The sequence below is a fragment of the Neolamprologus multifasciatus genome, chromosome 13 (genome assembly GCF_963576455.1).
Source record: "Neolamprologus multifasciatus chromosome 13, fNeoMul1.2, whole genome shotgun sequence".
In the NCBI taxonomy this organism is placed as follows: Eukaryota; Metazoa; Chordata; class Actinopteri; order Cichliformes; family Cichlidae; genus Neolamprologus; species Neolamprologus multifasciatus.
Genome location: NC_140451.1, coordinates 15,103,765 through 15,121,328, shown reverse-complemented (window position 1 = coordinate 15,121,328; position 17,564 = coordinate 15,103,765). Strand labels below are relative to the sequence as shown.

The following is a 17,564-nucleotide window of genomic DNA, read 5'->3' as shown; positions in this document are numbered from 1 at the left end:
AGAATCCCTAAATTTTATTTAAACTTGTTGGTTTCCTGGCACGGGCCCAACTTTGAAGTTAGTTCATAGTCAAAAGAATTTTCAATAGGATTTTAGGGCTTTGGGAGTCCACTCCTGAAGCTTAATGTTAGCCTGCTTTCTCCACTCCAAAACCAGTTTTGATGTGTGTTTGGGATAATTGCCCTGCTGGAACACTCAACTGTGTCCCAGTTTTAGTTATCTGCCTGTTGACTTGAGGTGAATTTGGAGGCACTCCTCTTTCTTTATTATTTCATCCACTTCACCAGTACCAGCAAAACAGTCCCGGAGCATGATGCTACTACCGCCATGCTTGACATCTGGCACATTGTTCTTAGGTTTGATAGCCTCACTCCAAACATGCCTCATCATTGTGGCCAAACACCTCAATCTTTGTCTCGTCTCACCATAAAACGGTTCTCCAGCAAACATTTGGTTTGTCCATGTGGGCAGCTGCAAATTTCAGTTGCGCTTGAATCTGTCTATTTTGGAGCAGGGGTTTCTTTCTTGAAACACCCTCTCAGACCACAGTTATGTAAAACTTGGTGCCATTCTACACGTTTGTATTTCATGGTGCGCTTGAACTTTCCTAACCAATTTCCTCTCTCTTCTCTAAGGGTAACAGTTTCTTCCAGACCATGACAAAGTTGTGACACATCTGCATAACTTTTACTTATGCAGGATTATTTGAACTGATGATTTTGGAATCTGCAGTTGTTTAGAAATGTCTCTGAAAGAGCTTCCTGACTTCTGGAAAAATAAAAGTTCAACGAAATCATTAAAATCCCCAAATTACCATGACATTCATGCCCATGACAAGTGCACATAAATTTCTGACCACAACTGGAAGTACCATTTGTTAAATTCATTTGATTTACATATATAGCTAGCATTTTCTGCTCAAAGACCTGTGACCATATTCACAGGAATTTCCATAAACAATCTGGGAATAATGAACATTCTGAAATGAACCACCACTAAGCTGGAAATCCTGCTATCACTTTAAAGGTTTTATTTTAGAGTACTGCTGTTAAAGTCGTTTAACTGGTGTCATGTGTTATGCAAACTGATGTCTTTGGATGCAAAACTGTTTTTGAACGTGTTTATTGCAACAAGATAAAATTACACAAGTCTTCCTTTAAGCAACAACACCTAACATCCAAGTGTGATCTCTGTAGCTGAGAATGGCATTAATGTACACAGCTTGTGATGCAATAGGCCATTCTGATGCTGATTATACTGCACAGGAAGAGGGATTTTAGCAGCTGCAGTAGGTCTATTGTGCTTTACTGCACGAATCAAAGCTGTAAAACACAGCCACGTCTTCATGTCACATGCCTGAACTGATGGGCGAGGCACAGCATTATCAGCTCAAGGCTAGTGCTTTCATAAGGTGTGACAGCACCTCAGGCCACTATGACATAAAGCTACAGATTAAACTCGAAGAAAGGACAAATGTGACACCATTTGTTTGAGTCACTACTCATTTCTTTGTGTTTTGGTTGCAAGAAGCCAGGCTTTCTTTTGTTCCAAAGTGGTTTTGAGCAATAATTCTCCAGGTTTCCAAAAGTTTCTCTTTGGACATTGGCTTCTTTTTCACTCATTTTCAGTCCAGTTCCTGGTCCTGACCATTTCCACAAGAATGCTTTTTGTTTGTTTGCTTGTTTATTAAACCATTTAACACTGGCATATCCTGCACATTGGAGAACAAATGATGACATTTTAGTTCTGAAATAAATTATCTGCAGCAGATGGACAGTTTCTGATAGTCATGTCCTTAAAAATAAGACAGAAATTCAATAATTTACAGTTTACGGTTTCTCAAAAGAAAAAATGAATATGGTTGTTGTGTCAAGTTACACAACAGCAGTTCTTGTGTAACACTGTAATTGTGAAAGTCAGTGGTGAACGGACCTTAATATTAATGAACCGGTGTGCGATGGTCTTAACACATAACTGAACAAAAGGCAGAAACATCCAAAGATGAGCTTCAAGAAGCCTGGAGAACTATTCCTGAAGACTGCTTAAAGAAATTAGAAGAAAGCTTGCATAAGAGAGTTCAGGCCGTGTTTAAGAATCAAGGCAGTAATGCTGAATATTGACTTTCCTGCTTGCTGGAATTGTACAAACTCTGTTTTTGCCTTTTATACTGTGTTTCCACAAATGTTGGAAAATGATTCAGTACAGTGCTGCGCACAGTCCTAATTTTTTTAGTTAAATATACAGAAATGAGGAGTTCTCTAAGGCTTTTTACTTTGTGTGAGAGACTTCTGTTTTATGCACTTGACCAGGGTTTCATGTCTTATCTTTTGATTAAGAGTTAATCAGAAAACAACCTATGTCTATGCTGTGAAATTTTCTGAGAATTTCCTCCAGGTTAAGGTTAGATTTTAATAGTTTAACTACATGTTTTATATTGTGTAAATGGAAAATGGGTTTACATTATGATGAATCACTACTGGACTGTGGGCACGTTTGTTTGCATTGGAAAATGTTCAGAGGCCTGACCTGCAAATGTGTGAACTTTAAAAGACCTGTGATGCATACAGAGCTCATGTGTTAATGTGCTTCAAGTGGCTCAAATTTAGTAATTTTTTAAGTGATTTTTTTCTCAAAGGTCAAGAGGTTTACTCATCTTTTGTTTTGATTTTTAGTCACCATTTCCTGTATAAAATTATTCATACTGATTTATTAATTTAACCATTGCCTACACATGTAGGTCACTTTTCCCAAAAATAAAGTTGATGGAGCTGTGCAGAGATACCATCTTTAACTAACATCAGCTAATATGAGGCTTGAGCTTTGAGTTTGTATCCAAACTTATTGATACACTTCTTTCTCATATATGTCTAAATCGAGGCATTCAGCATCAGCCTCCCTATTAATATTTTCAATTCTGTTATTGAAGATATTGATTCACTGTTTACTTATTTACATTAAACCAGCACCTGAGGACATCAGGATCAGCAGGTAAGAAATTTTAGCTTGTGTCCTGCTGGCGTGTTACCACCAGGTGTCTCTGTGGTTTGGCATTTTCTCTTTTTCTTCTTGTTGCATGATTACTTTTCCTCACTGGATGCTTGCATCACTGTTTAACAGTTTATTTATTTATTTTTACCATTTTCTCATTCTTTATCAGCATACCGTAACAAAAGGTTGATGGTCGTGGGCAAACAGGAGACGCATGGAGTTTGAGCTTTGTCCTTTGTCCTCTCAGACCATGCAAATCGCACCAACTTCAATTACTTTGTCACACAGCCGTAGATGGAAAGACCGCGACAGTGAATATCAACAAAAAATTACTGGAACTTTTGTTTTTACTGCCAACATATAAACAGACGGACTATATTTATGGGACCGTGCGGCACATCGGTTCACTTACTGATTTATTTAGGAAAAAAGAAAGCCACACGTGTAGATTAGATGTAATTTAGCTGGTCAATCTCACTCATTACCTGAAGAATATAAACTGACTACGAGTTTCTACATTACGTCCAGTGTAGTCGCAGTTGAGACGCTGCTTTAGCATCTATTCAATGTCTTAATGCTCCAAAATTATTCTCATACTGGGAGGTAAGTCATCCTTGCCTTAGCAGACGAGGAAATATCAACTGGAAGGCTCAGGTTGTTTTGTTTTTTTAAATAATAAACTATTTGCTGGTGAAGTCCTGTTCTTTTGTCTGGATTGTAGCCAAATTTGAGCAGAAAAAAGGCCCTGATCTTCGTCATAACATTCATTCACTACTTTTTTTTTTTTTTTTTAAGTACAAACAACAACAAAGGCCACTTTTTTGTGCAAAATTTTTATTTTCTCTTGCCTCCTAAATGTCATCTGTGCATTACAGTGCAATCATAGAGGTAGTCCACTTGCCTTTTGGTTGAATTAAATTTGTTTCTATAGCAAATGTTGGTCTTGGCTGTTCTCAAATATACTCTGATTTTAATCTGCATTTCATCTTAGCACTCCTTCGTTTAACCTGCTTACTAAGTCTCCAGCCTTTTGCAGCACTGCGTTAGTGTAAAACTATCCTGTCTGGGCTTGCTTTGAAGCAGGTCTGCACTTGTAAATGGCAGTCTGGCAGGACTGTGTTGGCACAAGTTTTCCTGACGGCAGTTTGCAGATTAGTAGCTCTGCAATAAGAAGAGGCCGTTTCCAGAATCCACTAGTTGTTGTTTAGAGAAACCTCCTTATTCCCATAGTTTGAGGCTCTTTTTATCTCAGTCTGGCCAATCATCCAGCGAACTCCCAGTGAAGCTGTGGGAAGAAAAGAAAAAAAAAATCACCACAGGATTCAGAGAAGCTACAGCATTGTTTGAGTGAGTCACAAAGAAGTGCTGACAGGTTTTGAAATGGGACATTTTTATTTCCACAGTAAATTTGACTTTGAATGTGGTGCATATGCCCTTTAATTATCAAGCGTTTTTATTATGACAATTTAGTGACGTGGCTGAATACGTCACTTTGAAATGAGAAGAAGGTGTTACAACTGTTAACATTTACCTGCACATTAACTGGCTCTTTTAAATAACTGATAACACCTAAGCCATCTCCTCCAAGTCTGTATCAAGGCCTCTTATTTATTGTGGAAACTGCAACATGCCCGTGCTGTTAGAGTGATTAATTCCATTTAACAGTGAAACCAGTGAAATAATAATAATAAAAAGAATCAGGTGGATGACTTGATATCTAACTTTGATATTTTAAGCACATGCCTGAATGCTGTTATGAACATGCTCCCAATACTGATAAATTAATAAAATAAAAGAGGGAGACTTACATTGGAGGTGTCAAATCTGCTGCTTTATGTAACATTTGGACAAAAAGGAGCTGGTTAAAGTGAGGGGTGGGCTGTATTAGGGTGGCTTGACCTTGCCTGTGAATGGATGACACAAACCTGCAGAGCAGACAGCCACGGAAGCTACGATGGTAAATACTGATCCAGAGCTGATCAGCTGAGTGAGCAGCAGGCCTAGAGGGTACAGGAGCAGGCAGGACCAGAATAGCCAGTTGATCAAGGACCATGGTCGATGAGGAGGACTCATTATGGGGCCCGGGAAGCGCCCAGTCTTTGCGTAGTGCTCTTGAAAGCTATCCTGTTAACAAATTAATGCAACGGCAGCTCAATACCAAAACCCACAACAGGGAAGCACGGCTAAAGTTGGTTCTTTTAAAGCCACGTGGCTGCCGTGTGTCTAAAAAAAACAAAAAAACAAACAAAAAAAAACAGTAAGAGCTAAAATGGAACCAAGTGTGTACAAAGTTTAACATTCCCAAGTTCAGATTCAAGAGTTCAGTTATAAAGTGCATCGATTGAAAAGTAATTAAAAGGTGGCATGGCGGTCAGCCAAAAACACAGATAAGCTCACCACACCTTCAAAACTGTGTATAGTAATAGGTCAATTTGTTAAATGACATTGACTCTATCTCCATAAAAAGGTCCGCGAGCCAAACTGTTCCTACCCTCAAAGTTAATTTTTACCACTAATGCCATTTGTGGTGAGCAATAAATGTTTCCTCACATTAATCTTTCACTCAAGTGCAAAAGCTCCCAGGTTTTTAATATTGTTTGTGTTCTCTTCTGGAGCTGCTTTCTTTAAATTAAACCAAAATCTTTATGTTTTCATGTGGAATTCAAATCCGAGATGATTCCAGATTCAGGTTTTGGCTCTCTGGGCATATCTGCAAGATCAGTGGCTGGATCAAAAATTTCAAAGACACTGTTTACCAGTTCCTGCAGCACCAAAAATACCCCTACAAGAGGATGGAGCCACCCATTTATTTATAGTACTACTATTCAGTGTGAAACAGTGCATCAGCCTTCAGGGGGGAAAAAAAGAAGAGGCACTTATTTTAGGCTACATATTTAATCAGTATGGCTTCTATTTCAGTAATAAGAAACTGGGTGATTTAGTACCTCTACCTAATGCGTCTCTTTTGGAAATCATGCATCCATCAGAATATTTAAGACTCTCACCTTCTCCTGGTAAAGCTTGTGGAGCCACTCAGCACACTCCTTCTCATCTTCTGGGATCAACTCCAGAGGAATTCTCCTGCATGTCACAGAGATGAAGGTTACACCAGCACACAGGAAATGAAAAGCAACAAGTGTGTCAAACATCAGTTCCTACCTCACATATAAGTCTGCGTGATATTTTTTCCCGTTAAGAAGCCCCAGCAAAGTCGGCATTTCATTGTTTCTGAAGTTCAGCGTGGAATCGTAAACAGCCGCAGCTGCACAACACGGAACATGCGGCGGTTAGTCAGCCCCACCTTTCATTTGATTTGCAAATCCACCCCCTCGCCCCATAAAACTGATCGGGTGGCCACATTTAAATACAAAGACAAAGAGACACTCACCCGTCCCTCTGAGGCTCTGAACTGTTACCCAGAATCCTTTGGTTCTGGGCAAAAGATGATACTTTAGTTTGGGCAACCCTTTACTTTCAGCCACCTGCATGCTGACCTGGTGCTTCTTTGGTGTGAAGCGTGTCCCTTCGCAATAAAGCAAGAACTTTTGCCAAAAAAGAAAAAAAAAAGTTGGGTGTTATATAATTATATTATAATTATGGCCACAAAAATATCACTCTCACTTCTCTTGATTCTAAAATTACCACAGACTGAAACCCACCCAGAAGTTTTCTGGGTAATCTCGCAGTTTCTCAAGACTCTCATTCACCGTCCTTCGATCTTCCTCCCATTTCCTTTTGCAGAAAACTATCTCCAAGAAGTACCACATCCAGCCGATGATCGGCACATAAGCCAGCTGTTTTTTGGCTAACACTTTTGAGCTCTGGAAGTTGAGAACACATTGAAAGAACTGGAGCGAAGCATTGAATTGAAGGGTGGGTGAAGTTTTCTGGGTTACTTTCACTTACCCCAAGAACTCCAAATCTCTCACAGAAGGTCCAACCACACAGGAAGTCTATCTCAAAAGCGTGGTTGAGAACCACAATGGCATTTTCTTTTCCATACAGTGGATAACTCTTTGGGTCAGTGTAGAGTGTGCACTCTGTCCCAGACCACCACTCCAAGATAGCAACCATCTCTAAGGACAAAGACGCAAACAGGTACATGTGAGTAAAGGGCGCCTGGATTGCTTTTGTGAAATGATGCCATGCAGTACAGAGTTCTGGGAACTCGTGCAGCAGAGGGTTATCACAACATCACACCAACACCACCACTGAAACCACTGAAACTAAAAGTTTCTTCTTCCCAGAAGCAGAAGAAGAAACTTTTCTGCTTCTGGTAAACAGCCAGGTTGTAATGGTACAGCTAAGGTTATACATACGGCTGGAGATGCAGTAGGCCAGTCTGATGTTGATTCTGCGGGCCAGCTGCTTACTGACCAGCCACACAGGTAAAGTACAAAGCTGCAACAGGTTGATAATAAGGCCGCTGACCAGGAAGACATAGCAGATGATCAGGTGGCACAAGAACTGGGATTTTAGCAGCTGAAGAAGCCCCATGTTCTGTAAAAGTTCATAAGAAACATTTAATTACATCAGGTAACAACAATAAAATAAAATCATCTCTTTTTTTTGTTGGCTTCTGATTGCTTGTGTCTCAAAGGTAGAGAAACTATGTACAGTACTGTACTGTCCTAAAGTCTGGAACCAACCTCATTTTTTTAAACTTTGCAAGTAGCCCGACCTTTTTATATTTTAAAAAGAAGCTTTGAGCAACAATTCACAAGGCTTTTCAGTCCTTGTACATGACCACTTTAAAATAAGCGTTCTTCTGTTTTTTTGCTTGTCAAGCCACTAAAAAAAGGATCCAACTCTAGAACCAGTGCCGTGTCTCTCTGATTCTGGCAGCCTGTTGCAAACACACATAATTTGTCCCCATTTCTTTTGTTGAAACTATGAAACATGTCAAAGATAACACCGTTTGACAGGGATAAAAACAGTATCTTTGCACCATCAAGGAGGGGAAAAAAAGAATCAACAAACAAATGAGGAAACTGGACGAGTGTAGGACAAAAGAAGTAATGACAGGACTAAAAAAAACATTTATAGCAAACAGGGACAATACTCGAAAATTGTGTCCTTGAGAAATATTTTTTTTAAAAAACAAACAAAAGATAAATGACCAGACACATGACCTGAGAGATGCATGTGGGCCTTCCTCAACTGACAGCAATTTGAACCAAAATTTTCAAATCTGGATTCATCACGCCATCAGGCCAGTTGCCATATTTCTTTCAGTCCAATCCACATTATAGTCCTTTTCTCCCTGTTTCCTTAAGAATGAAAGCCACCCTTTAACTGAGATCTTTTCATGAGGCTTCAGTGATCAGTAGACAGATGTACAACCGGGAGTATCAACAGCTATCTGCAAAACATGGCAGAGGCTCTGTCATGGTCTGGGGCTGTATTTCCGACAGTGATGTAGGAATGAATTATAAAGACAGAAAAGTGGCATCAGACTTTGATCCACAACGAAGTACCATCTGGAAAGTTTCTAAATGACAGCAGCTTCGATCAAGAGACTGATCTCCCCAGAGCCCGGACCTCGACACTGAAGCAGCGTGAAATCATCCTGACTGAAAATGTAACAAAAGGCAGCCAACATCCAAAATAAAAAGAGCTTTGGATGCCCTTCAAGAACGCTGAAGAACCATTCCTGAAGACTGCTTAATAAAATACAAGAAATCTTTCATAAAAGCGTTCACGCTGTGTTGAAGAGTAAAGATGATCATACCAATTATCAACTTCTGTTTTTGTCTCATATACTGTCTTTCCATACATAGACACATGATTCAGTATATTAGCCTATTTCCCAACTCTTTCTTTCTAATAGTTCCTTTTTTAAAACGTTTGAAAAACAATAATAAAGAATAATATATACATTCTCCACCTTTGAGGCACAAGCAACCAGGATATAAAATACAAAGAAACAAAATATGTTATATACTTTTATTAATTTGTTCCACACAAAGCCAGGCTGTGATCAAAACTGTTTTCAGAGTTTTTAAAACATGAATCGAGTCTGACATAAAGGATTTCTTTGAACGTTTTTACCCCCCTCCCCTCTGAATAGTGTCTTTGAGATGCATTCCAGAGCCAAACAGCCAATCAGAGGGCAAGTGTTTGCTCCTAACAACACATGACCTTTTCAGGAACAGGGAAAACCGTATCACCAACTATTCATAGTCAATCCCACAACGGCCTTCTCTGTGTTTACTGAGTTTTCCTTACGCAAACTGTTAGGTTAGCGGCTGTTTCCGAGCACAGAGAAACACTCTAAGACTGGAAAATGACCAAACTGCTTAAACACAAAACCCACACACCTGCAAACACGTGACACTTACCTCGATTCTGTATTAGCGCCCAGTGGTCCTGCCTCAGACACCTTTCCAAACAGTGTAAATGAACAAATTTAAAAGACAACCAAACACCACTATCCCACTACGCGTCCATGCCACCTCTAGTTCGCGATGTCCCTCGTCCTTCAGCTGTTAGTGCGCAAGCCTAGAACTATGCACCAACCCGACCATCTGGTGAAACGTCCCTCAGCATGAGGAACCACACCCATCCGCCGCCCAAACCTGGATCGCGGGATGAAGACTTGTGTGAACCTGCGCCACCTTCTAGAAACAGCCTCGCGCGAAGATCGTCTATTCTTTGTTGGCCCAATCAAAACACAGGATTTTCTCTACATAATGAAGTGGAACATATGACTAATACAACGACACATATGACGTAGTAATAATAGACTTTTTCTTCTCATATAGTTATTATGTCTGATATAATCTCTAAAAAACAAAATGTTTTTAACAGAAAGTTATACTATATCCCAACATTTCCTGGTGCGGTTACACTCTTTTTTGTTGTTGGTTTCACAAACTCGGGCTGAGTGAGACTTCTTCTTTTCCCTTCCAGCTCCGATGCCAAATTTGGTCACAGGTAAAGCGGGAAGCGCGTGGGAGGCACGGGCGGCGCAACGCTTTCGTCATACGCGTAATAAATTCTTCTGAAACCCAAGAAACGTCGTAAGTCGCTTCCTTGTTTCGATTTGGGTGGGTAAGAGTAGTAACGACGGCGAGGCGTCCTCGTGTCTTTTAATGTAACATTTAGCAGCACACAGAGTGGGCGTCCCTTGAATGTAATTGGCTGAAATTACTTTCGTTGCCACTAGCTAATGGAGTGCATGCGGCCAGCTCCCCCTGCTGGTAATGCAGTGTATGTACGTAGAAGAAAAAAGTTTACTTAAAGGAGCAACTCAAACTCAACTCAAAATAAATGCAGTGAATAAATATCTGGACTGGGTGTGGGTCCCAATCAGCCAGAGTTTCGGGTGAGTTCATTGTGAAACCTGGCCCCACCTTATCATGCGAATTCCTGAGGTCAGATGGCCCAGGGTGTGAGTGGGCGTTAAGGCGTCTGGGAAGGGATCTCAAAACTGGATTATAGATGGCAGAGAGTTGGTGTCGTAAACCACCGCCTCTGTTCAAAGATGGTCGCTCACAGTGGACATAGATGGCTTCTTTCCCAGACGCCTTAACGCCCACTCACACCCTGGGCCATCTGACCTCAGGAATTCGCATGATAAGGTGGGGCCAGGTTTCACAATGAACTCACCCGAAACTCTGGCTGATTGGGACCCACACCCAGTTCCACACCTTGGCTCAGGCGATTAGAGGATCATCAGGGGGTCCTTTTGTCCCTCTGTGGGGGGACACTCCCACTAGGTTTATATCTGGGACTCTCCACCATTTGACCTTAGAACTGAAGAAGCTTCTCGGATGAGAGGTGAAACGTCTTCAAGTAACTTAAAGAAGTCCAGACGCTTTTCTTTGCAAGCTCCTTTGACTACGATGACCTGGATGACTGAGAACCTTCACAGACATTAAACTATATTGCAATTTATCTCCTTTTTTAACTATTATATCTGCAAAGTTAGACTTTGTCAGTGTCTGTTTTATCCAGTAAGATAAAGTTATCTCACTTTATTTTTCTGTTGCAAAATGAGACTGTCAGGCATACCAACATTGTACCTAAAACCTGCCATAAATTTTCCTATCATACGAAGTAAGTCTGCTATCAATATACATATACATAGGCAGTTTAAGCTCAGGTTGGCTGCGACGGATTGGAGACCTGTCCATGGTGCCATGGTGAACCTTGCCCTGTCACCTGTGGCAGCAGGGCTCCAACCCCCTTAAAAAACTAAATTTGAGCAGAAGAAGAAAGTTTAACATCTTGTCCACAACTGCCTCAACTCCACCCAACCACTACTGCTGCTCTGTCTCAGCTCTGCTCCTCTGCCTGAAACCCATTTGATTCAGCTAATATACTTTAGATTTCACTCTTTCACCCTGCTTGTATTAGTTCTCCAAACTCTGGACTCTCTGCTCAGTTCAGCTACAGTTCCCCCGTTGCTCTGCACAGCACAGAAATTTTTAGATTAAACTCAAAGCACTATTTGAGAATAAAATCAAAATGTAGCAATTAAAGTTGTCGTTTTAAGTGAAAGAACTGCCTCCAACAACTGCCACAACTCCTGCACCCTCTACAAAATCCTTTGTGTAGATGAGTTAGTGAAACAGTTTGATCAACTATCTTATTGTATCTTGTGATACAATGTACACCCTCCTTAAATGGGTGTAACCATCAATATCCTTGCATCTGTTGATTAGCTGGAATGTGGAAACCGCAAAAAGAATACGTCATACACGTACATACGTAATACCACTTGCTGACACCAGAGGGTAGTAAAGATTCACTAAACACGACTCCATTAGAAAAGAAAAGTGTCTCAGGATAGATAGTCCTGTCATTCCCTATGCTATAAATACCAAATCTGTTTTCTATTTAATCTGCAAAAGTGTGATATGCCATCCTTAATGGACCCATCAATCCAACAAACATACATTTCTTTTTTCTATTTTTTTCTTTTGTAACCCAAAGCTTCGGTAAGAAGACTGATGGTGTTTTATTACAGTCCAACCTAGTGGGTTGATGAGGTGTTTCTGGCTCTCATTTTAAGGTCCTATAATGCATCAGATCCACATGGCATGTCAAATGCTAAACACAAGCAGAGCAAAGGGGCTGTAGGGAAGTCTAGGATACGCAGGCCACTTTGTAACCACAGAAATTATGAGGCAAAGCATCTCAGAATCTTAGTCTGCACTACTACATATTTAAAATACTCATAAGCAACAATTATTGAGATTTTTTCCCACTTTCTTGAAATGCTTTTCTCAGATTTCACCACAAGCAGCACATTGGATTAATTTCCAGTCATTTTGTGTTTCCATAAAAATCCTTCTTCCATATGTGTGTTAAACTCGGGTTTAAGCTCTGCAGAGAGAGTCTGAGAAAAAATCATTATGTGCAGTGAAGGTGAAACATGGCAGCGAAGTAAAAATAAACAAAACATATTTCTGAGTATATGGGGACTTAATAACAGCACACTTCAACTAGTTATTTCACAGTGACAGACATTTTGGATGCCTCGGTCGAATCAAAATAAACTTAAATAACGGTTCACCCGTCTTAGCAGAAACACTGCAGGATAAAACCAAATCAGCTTGCAAGAGGCAAATACATGAGAATCACTCTGCATTGGGGTGAAAACGTGCCTTGAAATTTGCTGCTAAACCAAAAAACGCTATCTATCAGAGTGCATCTCATCCAAAGTAGGCAGCCAGGAAGTGTGTATGTGTGTGAGTGTTGGGGTGTGTGTGTGTGTGTCTTCCCATTTCTCAGAAGAAAAGTGAACTGATATGTGGTTACTGGTTTTGAAGAAGTGATGCGGGGCTACCGAACCACAACAAGTTTGCCCATTCCAAGAGATGTCAGCTTTCATTCACTGAGTTATATGTTGCTGTTAAACGTTGCCCTCCTTTGGCCCCTTCTTGGTACATCAGGCAACTGGAGACCATACAAGAGCAATGTTGAGAGTTTGAGTGCAGCTCTTGACGTTTTTTGCATGACATCTCCTTTCTCTTATTTATTGCCCACTGTTTAATCAAGCAGAGAGGCTATAAAAATAATTTTTGTAGGGGGAAAAAAAGCTTCCCTACAAGATTAAACCAAAGAGCAGATGTAATGAAGCTGGACTACATGCGTCTTTGACATGTGAGAAAGCTGGCCAACTTACCACAAAACATCAACTTTAATCTTTAAAATCTCTGTTGTCACCCTATTAGGAATGCGGAATAATTTTTAAATAGCCTGCAACTTTATTTCCCCTTTTTATGTTTATTTGGGGAAACTAATTGATTACTCTCGTAAAAATCAGACGCAGCTGAAATATTTCAGTCAAGAGTGAATCAGGTTGATGCAGCTGGCCAAAGCCAAAAGTTTGTAGCCAGGACGATCTTTACTTTTGGCAGCGTGGGGCAATTTGGATGAGCATGCTGTATGAAGAATGCAGTGAGGATTAGGTGAAATCGCTGCGATTGTGTGATTTATGAACCGTTTTGCATCAACAGGCTGTGATTTCGACAAATTGACGCTCATTCAACCACTTTGCGTAACTCTTTAAGGTAATAGTTTTATCAGCATATGTTTCTCATCCATCCAGCGGTGTTGGGTCTCGGTATGAGAAATCGCTTCTTCCTTTTAATGCAGTGAATTTATTTATGATTGTGTGATGCGTGGCTTGCTAACTTGATGTGCACGTGATGGTACAAACTGCTTTGAAAGTCGAAGGAAAACAGTGTAGCGCTTTTCTGAGCACAGTAAACAGCTGCGTGACGAGTCTCAGTCAAAAGAGTTGCCCCGGCAGAACAATCATGAAAAACCTTGACTTGGAAAAAACTGTGGCCATTTAGTAAATAAGGTGCTAAATTTTATGAGCAGCTATGGATGTCTACATGTTGGAATCTCATGAAAAAAGATAATGGGATCAGGTTTTCTATATGAATGTTTTAAGCTCTTGAATATATAGAGGGAAAAAAATACAGTTCAGATAAAGTGACAACATAGCCTGAGGTCTAAGCCCTATTTGACACATTGTATATGCACAGTAAGCCAGTAATGAGATCCCGATGCATGCAGTGTCGGTTTCTCAAGGGGCTTGGCTTCTAGCATGGGTCAAAGTAACTGCGGGCCCCACCTGACACATCCACACATCCGACTGTCAGTGAAACACTGGGAGGTTTTCTGGAGACACCTGTTCTGGTTCTCTCAGGGGTCCTGAAAAGAGTGCCAAAAAGATTGGTAGGGAAGTTATTTGATATAACGCCACTGAAGAGGGCTAAAATGCTGCGTAGTTATACAATTACATATCCTCTTTTCAACTTCTACTCTTGCCTCCTGTGGCAGATTTGGGATTTGAATGTGCAGGAATGAGAAAGTGATTGAACACAAAATCACACGTGCAGAACTCTGGATGCTGGTTGGAGCACATGTGCACGAGCAACAGTAATGCGCCCAAATGGAAATATATGTTTCTGCTTCAGTAAGCAGTCAAGGATTTCTCTTTGTTGAAGGGATCAATATTGTGCAGGAAAAAAAGAGACAACATGGAGATGCAGTATGTGCTTGTGGAATAAAATGGACGTTTCCAGGATTTTCCTGTCTCCAGCTTCCGATGGGTTTGAAACTAGTTTGCTCCAGTTACATTCAGTGGAAAGAGAACTGTAGAGCTCGTGCTGCACTTTCTAAATATCATCTGCCTTTAAAGTGACACGAGGTGCTGTTTCATTTTTATTTACTAAATTGTGTATCCACTGTTAATGCTTACTTCGCAGAATCAACATTTATACAGCATTTTATCCATCTTACTTGCAAATATGAATTTTTATAGATGAAACTAAAACGGAGCATTACCCTGCTGCCTACGTATGAATAATTTTATGAACAGATATAAGAATACAGACTGTATTTAAAAGCCAATTTGGCCACCATGAAGCTCAGTGAAGTCTTATCTGGAACCCCAAGCTGACCATACCCATCTTTATTTCGCGATCATGGGGTGCTCGTGGGGCGATCGTGGCTCAAGAGTGGGGAGTTCCGCTTGTAATCGAAAGGTTGCCGGTTCGAGCCCCGGCTCCGACAGTCTCAATCGTTGTGTCCTTGAGCAAGACATTTGACCCGTTTCCTACTGGTGATGGTCAGAAGGCCCGGTGGCGCCAGTGTCCGGCAGCCTCGCCTCTGTCAGTGCGCCCCAGGCTGTGGCTACAAAGTAGCTTGCCATCACCAGTGTGTGAATGGGTGGGTGACTGGATGTGTAAAGCGCTTTGGGGTCCTTAGGGACTAGTAAAGCGCTATATAAATACAGGCCATTTACCATTTATTGTTCTTTTGTTTACTGTAAAGGGAGCATAATTTAAGAATGAACATGGTCTACTCAGTAAGACATGAACCTATTGATTTATGCCATGAATTTATCAAATGAAGTTCTAGATAGGTAGATAGGGCATCTGCAAGGTTGTTCACCTATAGACCTTTATACAGTCACACTGCTTTTTGCAACCAGAGGAGTTCACCTTTGCAACATAAAAGCTATGCTCACAGTTTATGATATGAAAATGGGATGGGACCGTGGTGCAGTGATTAGTGCTTATTAGAGGGCTCTGGGTTTGACTCCACCATCTGGGACCTTTCTTTCTGTAGTGCGCATGTTCTACCTGTGCTTGCATGCATGCATGTTAGATTAAATGGGAATTCTAAGCAGGCCATAGTTGTGATTTGTGAACTTCTCTGTTGGCTCCATGACAGGCTTGTGTACCCTACCTCTTGGCTCTATGATGATAACAGCTGGGATAGGCTCCAGCCTCCTCCCAGTAGGACATGCCTATAACATCTCACCTGGGAGGAGGTACCCAGTAGTCATCCTAATTAAATGCCACACAATTTCAGTTTACTTCTTGGTGGAGGAGTCGCGGCAGTCCCTCCAAAATTGAGCTTCTCACCGCGTTTTTAAAGGAGTCCAGACACCTTTGTTTCTTTTTGGATAAACGGGTATATCCAAAATCTAATTCGTTTGGTCATTACCCAAAGCTTGTGACTTTAGATGTTTTTATTCTCAGCTCTCTCTTCACCACATCAGAGTGGTAGAGTGTCAACATCAGATGCTGCACTAGTCTGTCGATCTAATCTCCCGCTCCCCTATACCCTCACTTGTGAACAAGACCCCAAGGTACCTAAACTGCTCCACTTGGGGCAGCAACTTATCCCTGACTCAAAGTGGGCAATCCACCCTTTTACTGCGGAGAACTTTGCCCTCTGACTTGAAGGCGCTAATACTCATTGAAGCCAATAGAACCACATTATCTGTAAAAGGCAGATATGAGATTCTGAGGCCACCAAAGTGGAAGCCTGGTAACAGAGGGCATTGCTGTCAAACACACAAACCGGGTATGAGTCCGACTTATTGCCAGCAATGCAGACAAAGCTGTTGCTGTGGTTGTACAGAGACCCAATGGCACATGACAACAACACACCCTGAGAGACGTGGCCAAATGCTTTTTAGTCCACAAAACATTTTTAAAAAAAATCTATTGTCCTCTCATATTATTAAAGTATTTTTTCACTTTATTCTTTGATGCCTTGTTATTGCAAAAATATCAGGATACACTATAAAGGGCACACTCCATAAAGGGCCTTTTCGAATAAGGGAACTATTTGGCAAAAACCACACATGCCAACAGTGTGAAGAAGTAAATATTTGTGAAGCACATGATTTTCCCCCTTTGAAATCCCTGTAATATGATAAGAATGTATAATTCATCCATCAATTGCAAAGGGGCTGGAGCCTCTCCCAGCTGTCAATTTGTATTCCATCTTGTGTATTTCATTGTCAGACACAATGCACTTTAAAAACTGAATTGTTTGCCGAGACAATAATAAGATGTGCTACATACATAATTAAATGTTCCACACATGTTAGCATAATCGCTACGTGTGAGCTCCTGTCTAGAAGTGAAACACAGAAGAAGAAATCTAACGAAGCAAAACTTATCATACCTAAATAAACATGTGCGTTACAATTATGATAAGTTTACGAGGCAAAATCAAATAAAAAAATTAAATAAAATAAATTTTACGTCTGCAGACACATGAGTGAGTTCACATATTTGTGTGTCAGCATTCTTACAAATGACTGAAGTTATCAGGAACATTTTTACTGCTCCAACAAGCATGAAAAGGCCATCATTTTTTCCAAACAGCTCGTGGATACTTTTCCAACTCTTCGGGAGAGAAAGGATTGCCTAGAAAGATTTTCATCTTACACACTCGCAGACGTTCTGACACCGCTTTCAGACAATGCCAGCAAAATCTGCTTCTCAATGTGTGGAGCCAGCCGGAAGGCAGTTAACATATAAAAACTTGACTCTGCTTTCCAGCCGCTCTACTCAGACTACATAGCACAACCAGCTAAATCAGGAGCAACGGAGGTTGGACTTTGCCTAAGTATAGTATTTTTTAAAATTTGTTATAGTAGGTAATTAAAACACATGGAACATGTTATTAATACAAATTAAATCTGTCTGTGTGTCAGAATTAATATCTCAGTATAAGCTGTTTTCTTTAAAGGAGTTGCTGAAATAAGGGTTTGGCAAATCTTTTGAGTTTAAAAGTCCCCAGTTTGG

At 40.6% G+C, this 17,564-nt stretch overlaps 1 protein-coding gene across 3 annotated transcripts; it reads right to left on the bottom strand.

Annotated features, from left to right (window-relative positions):
- Positions 1 to 1,552: 1,552 nt before the first annotated feature.
- agpat4 (1-acylglycerol-3-phosphate O-acyltransferase 4 (lysophosphatidic acid acyltransferase, delta)) lies at positions 1,553 to 10,039 on the bottom strand. Of its 3 annotated transcripts, none has more exons than XM_085182504.1 (10): positions 9,330 to 10,039; positions 7,308 to 7,488; positions 6,895 to 7,064; positions 6,648 to 6,809; positions 6,377 to 6,530; positions 6,148 to 6,250; positions 5,994 to 6,069; positions 4,914 to 5,112; positions 4,797 to 4,818; positions 1,553 to 4,273 (listed from the first exon to the last, which is right to left on the bottom strand). In XM_085182504.1, exons 2-10 carry the CDS (start codon positions 7,483 to 7,485, stop codon positions 4,237 to 4,239), a joined length of 1,101 nt encoding a protein of 366 aa, XP_085038630.1. In that variant the 5' UTR covers positions 7,486 to 7,488; positions 9,330 to 10,039; the 3' UTR covers positions 1,553 to 4,236. The 3 variants fall into 3 exon arrangements, with proteins under 3 accessions (XP_085038630.1, XP_085038631.1, XP_085038629.1); XM_085182505.1 differs by having other exon boundaries at positions 4,797 to 4,815; XM_085182503.1 differs by lacking the exon at positions 4,797 to 4,818 and having other exon boundaries at positions 9,330 to 9,762.
- Between the last annotated feature and the right edge of the window lie 7,525 nt (positions 10,040 to 17,564).

Bases quoted from the DNA above. Each gene is read 5' to 3' on its own strand.
- agpat4 (XM_085182503.1), bottom strand. From the start codon at position 7,485: ATGGGGCTTCTTCAGCTGCTAAAATCCCAGTTCTTGTGCCACCTGATC. The intron at 7,065-7,307 runs GTATGTATAACC...CTTTGTCCTTAG, and splicing joins GGCCTACTGCATCTCCAGCC to AGATGGTTGCTATCTTGGAG. The intron at 6,251-6,376 runs GTGAGTGTCTCT...CGTGTTGTGCAG, and splicing joins TCAGAGCCTCAGAGGGACGG to CTGCGGCTGTTTACGATTCC.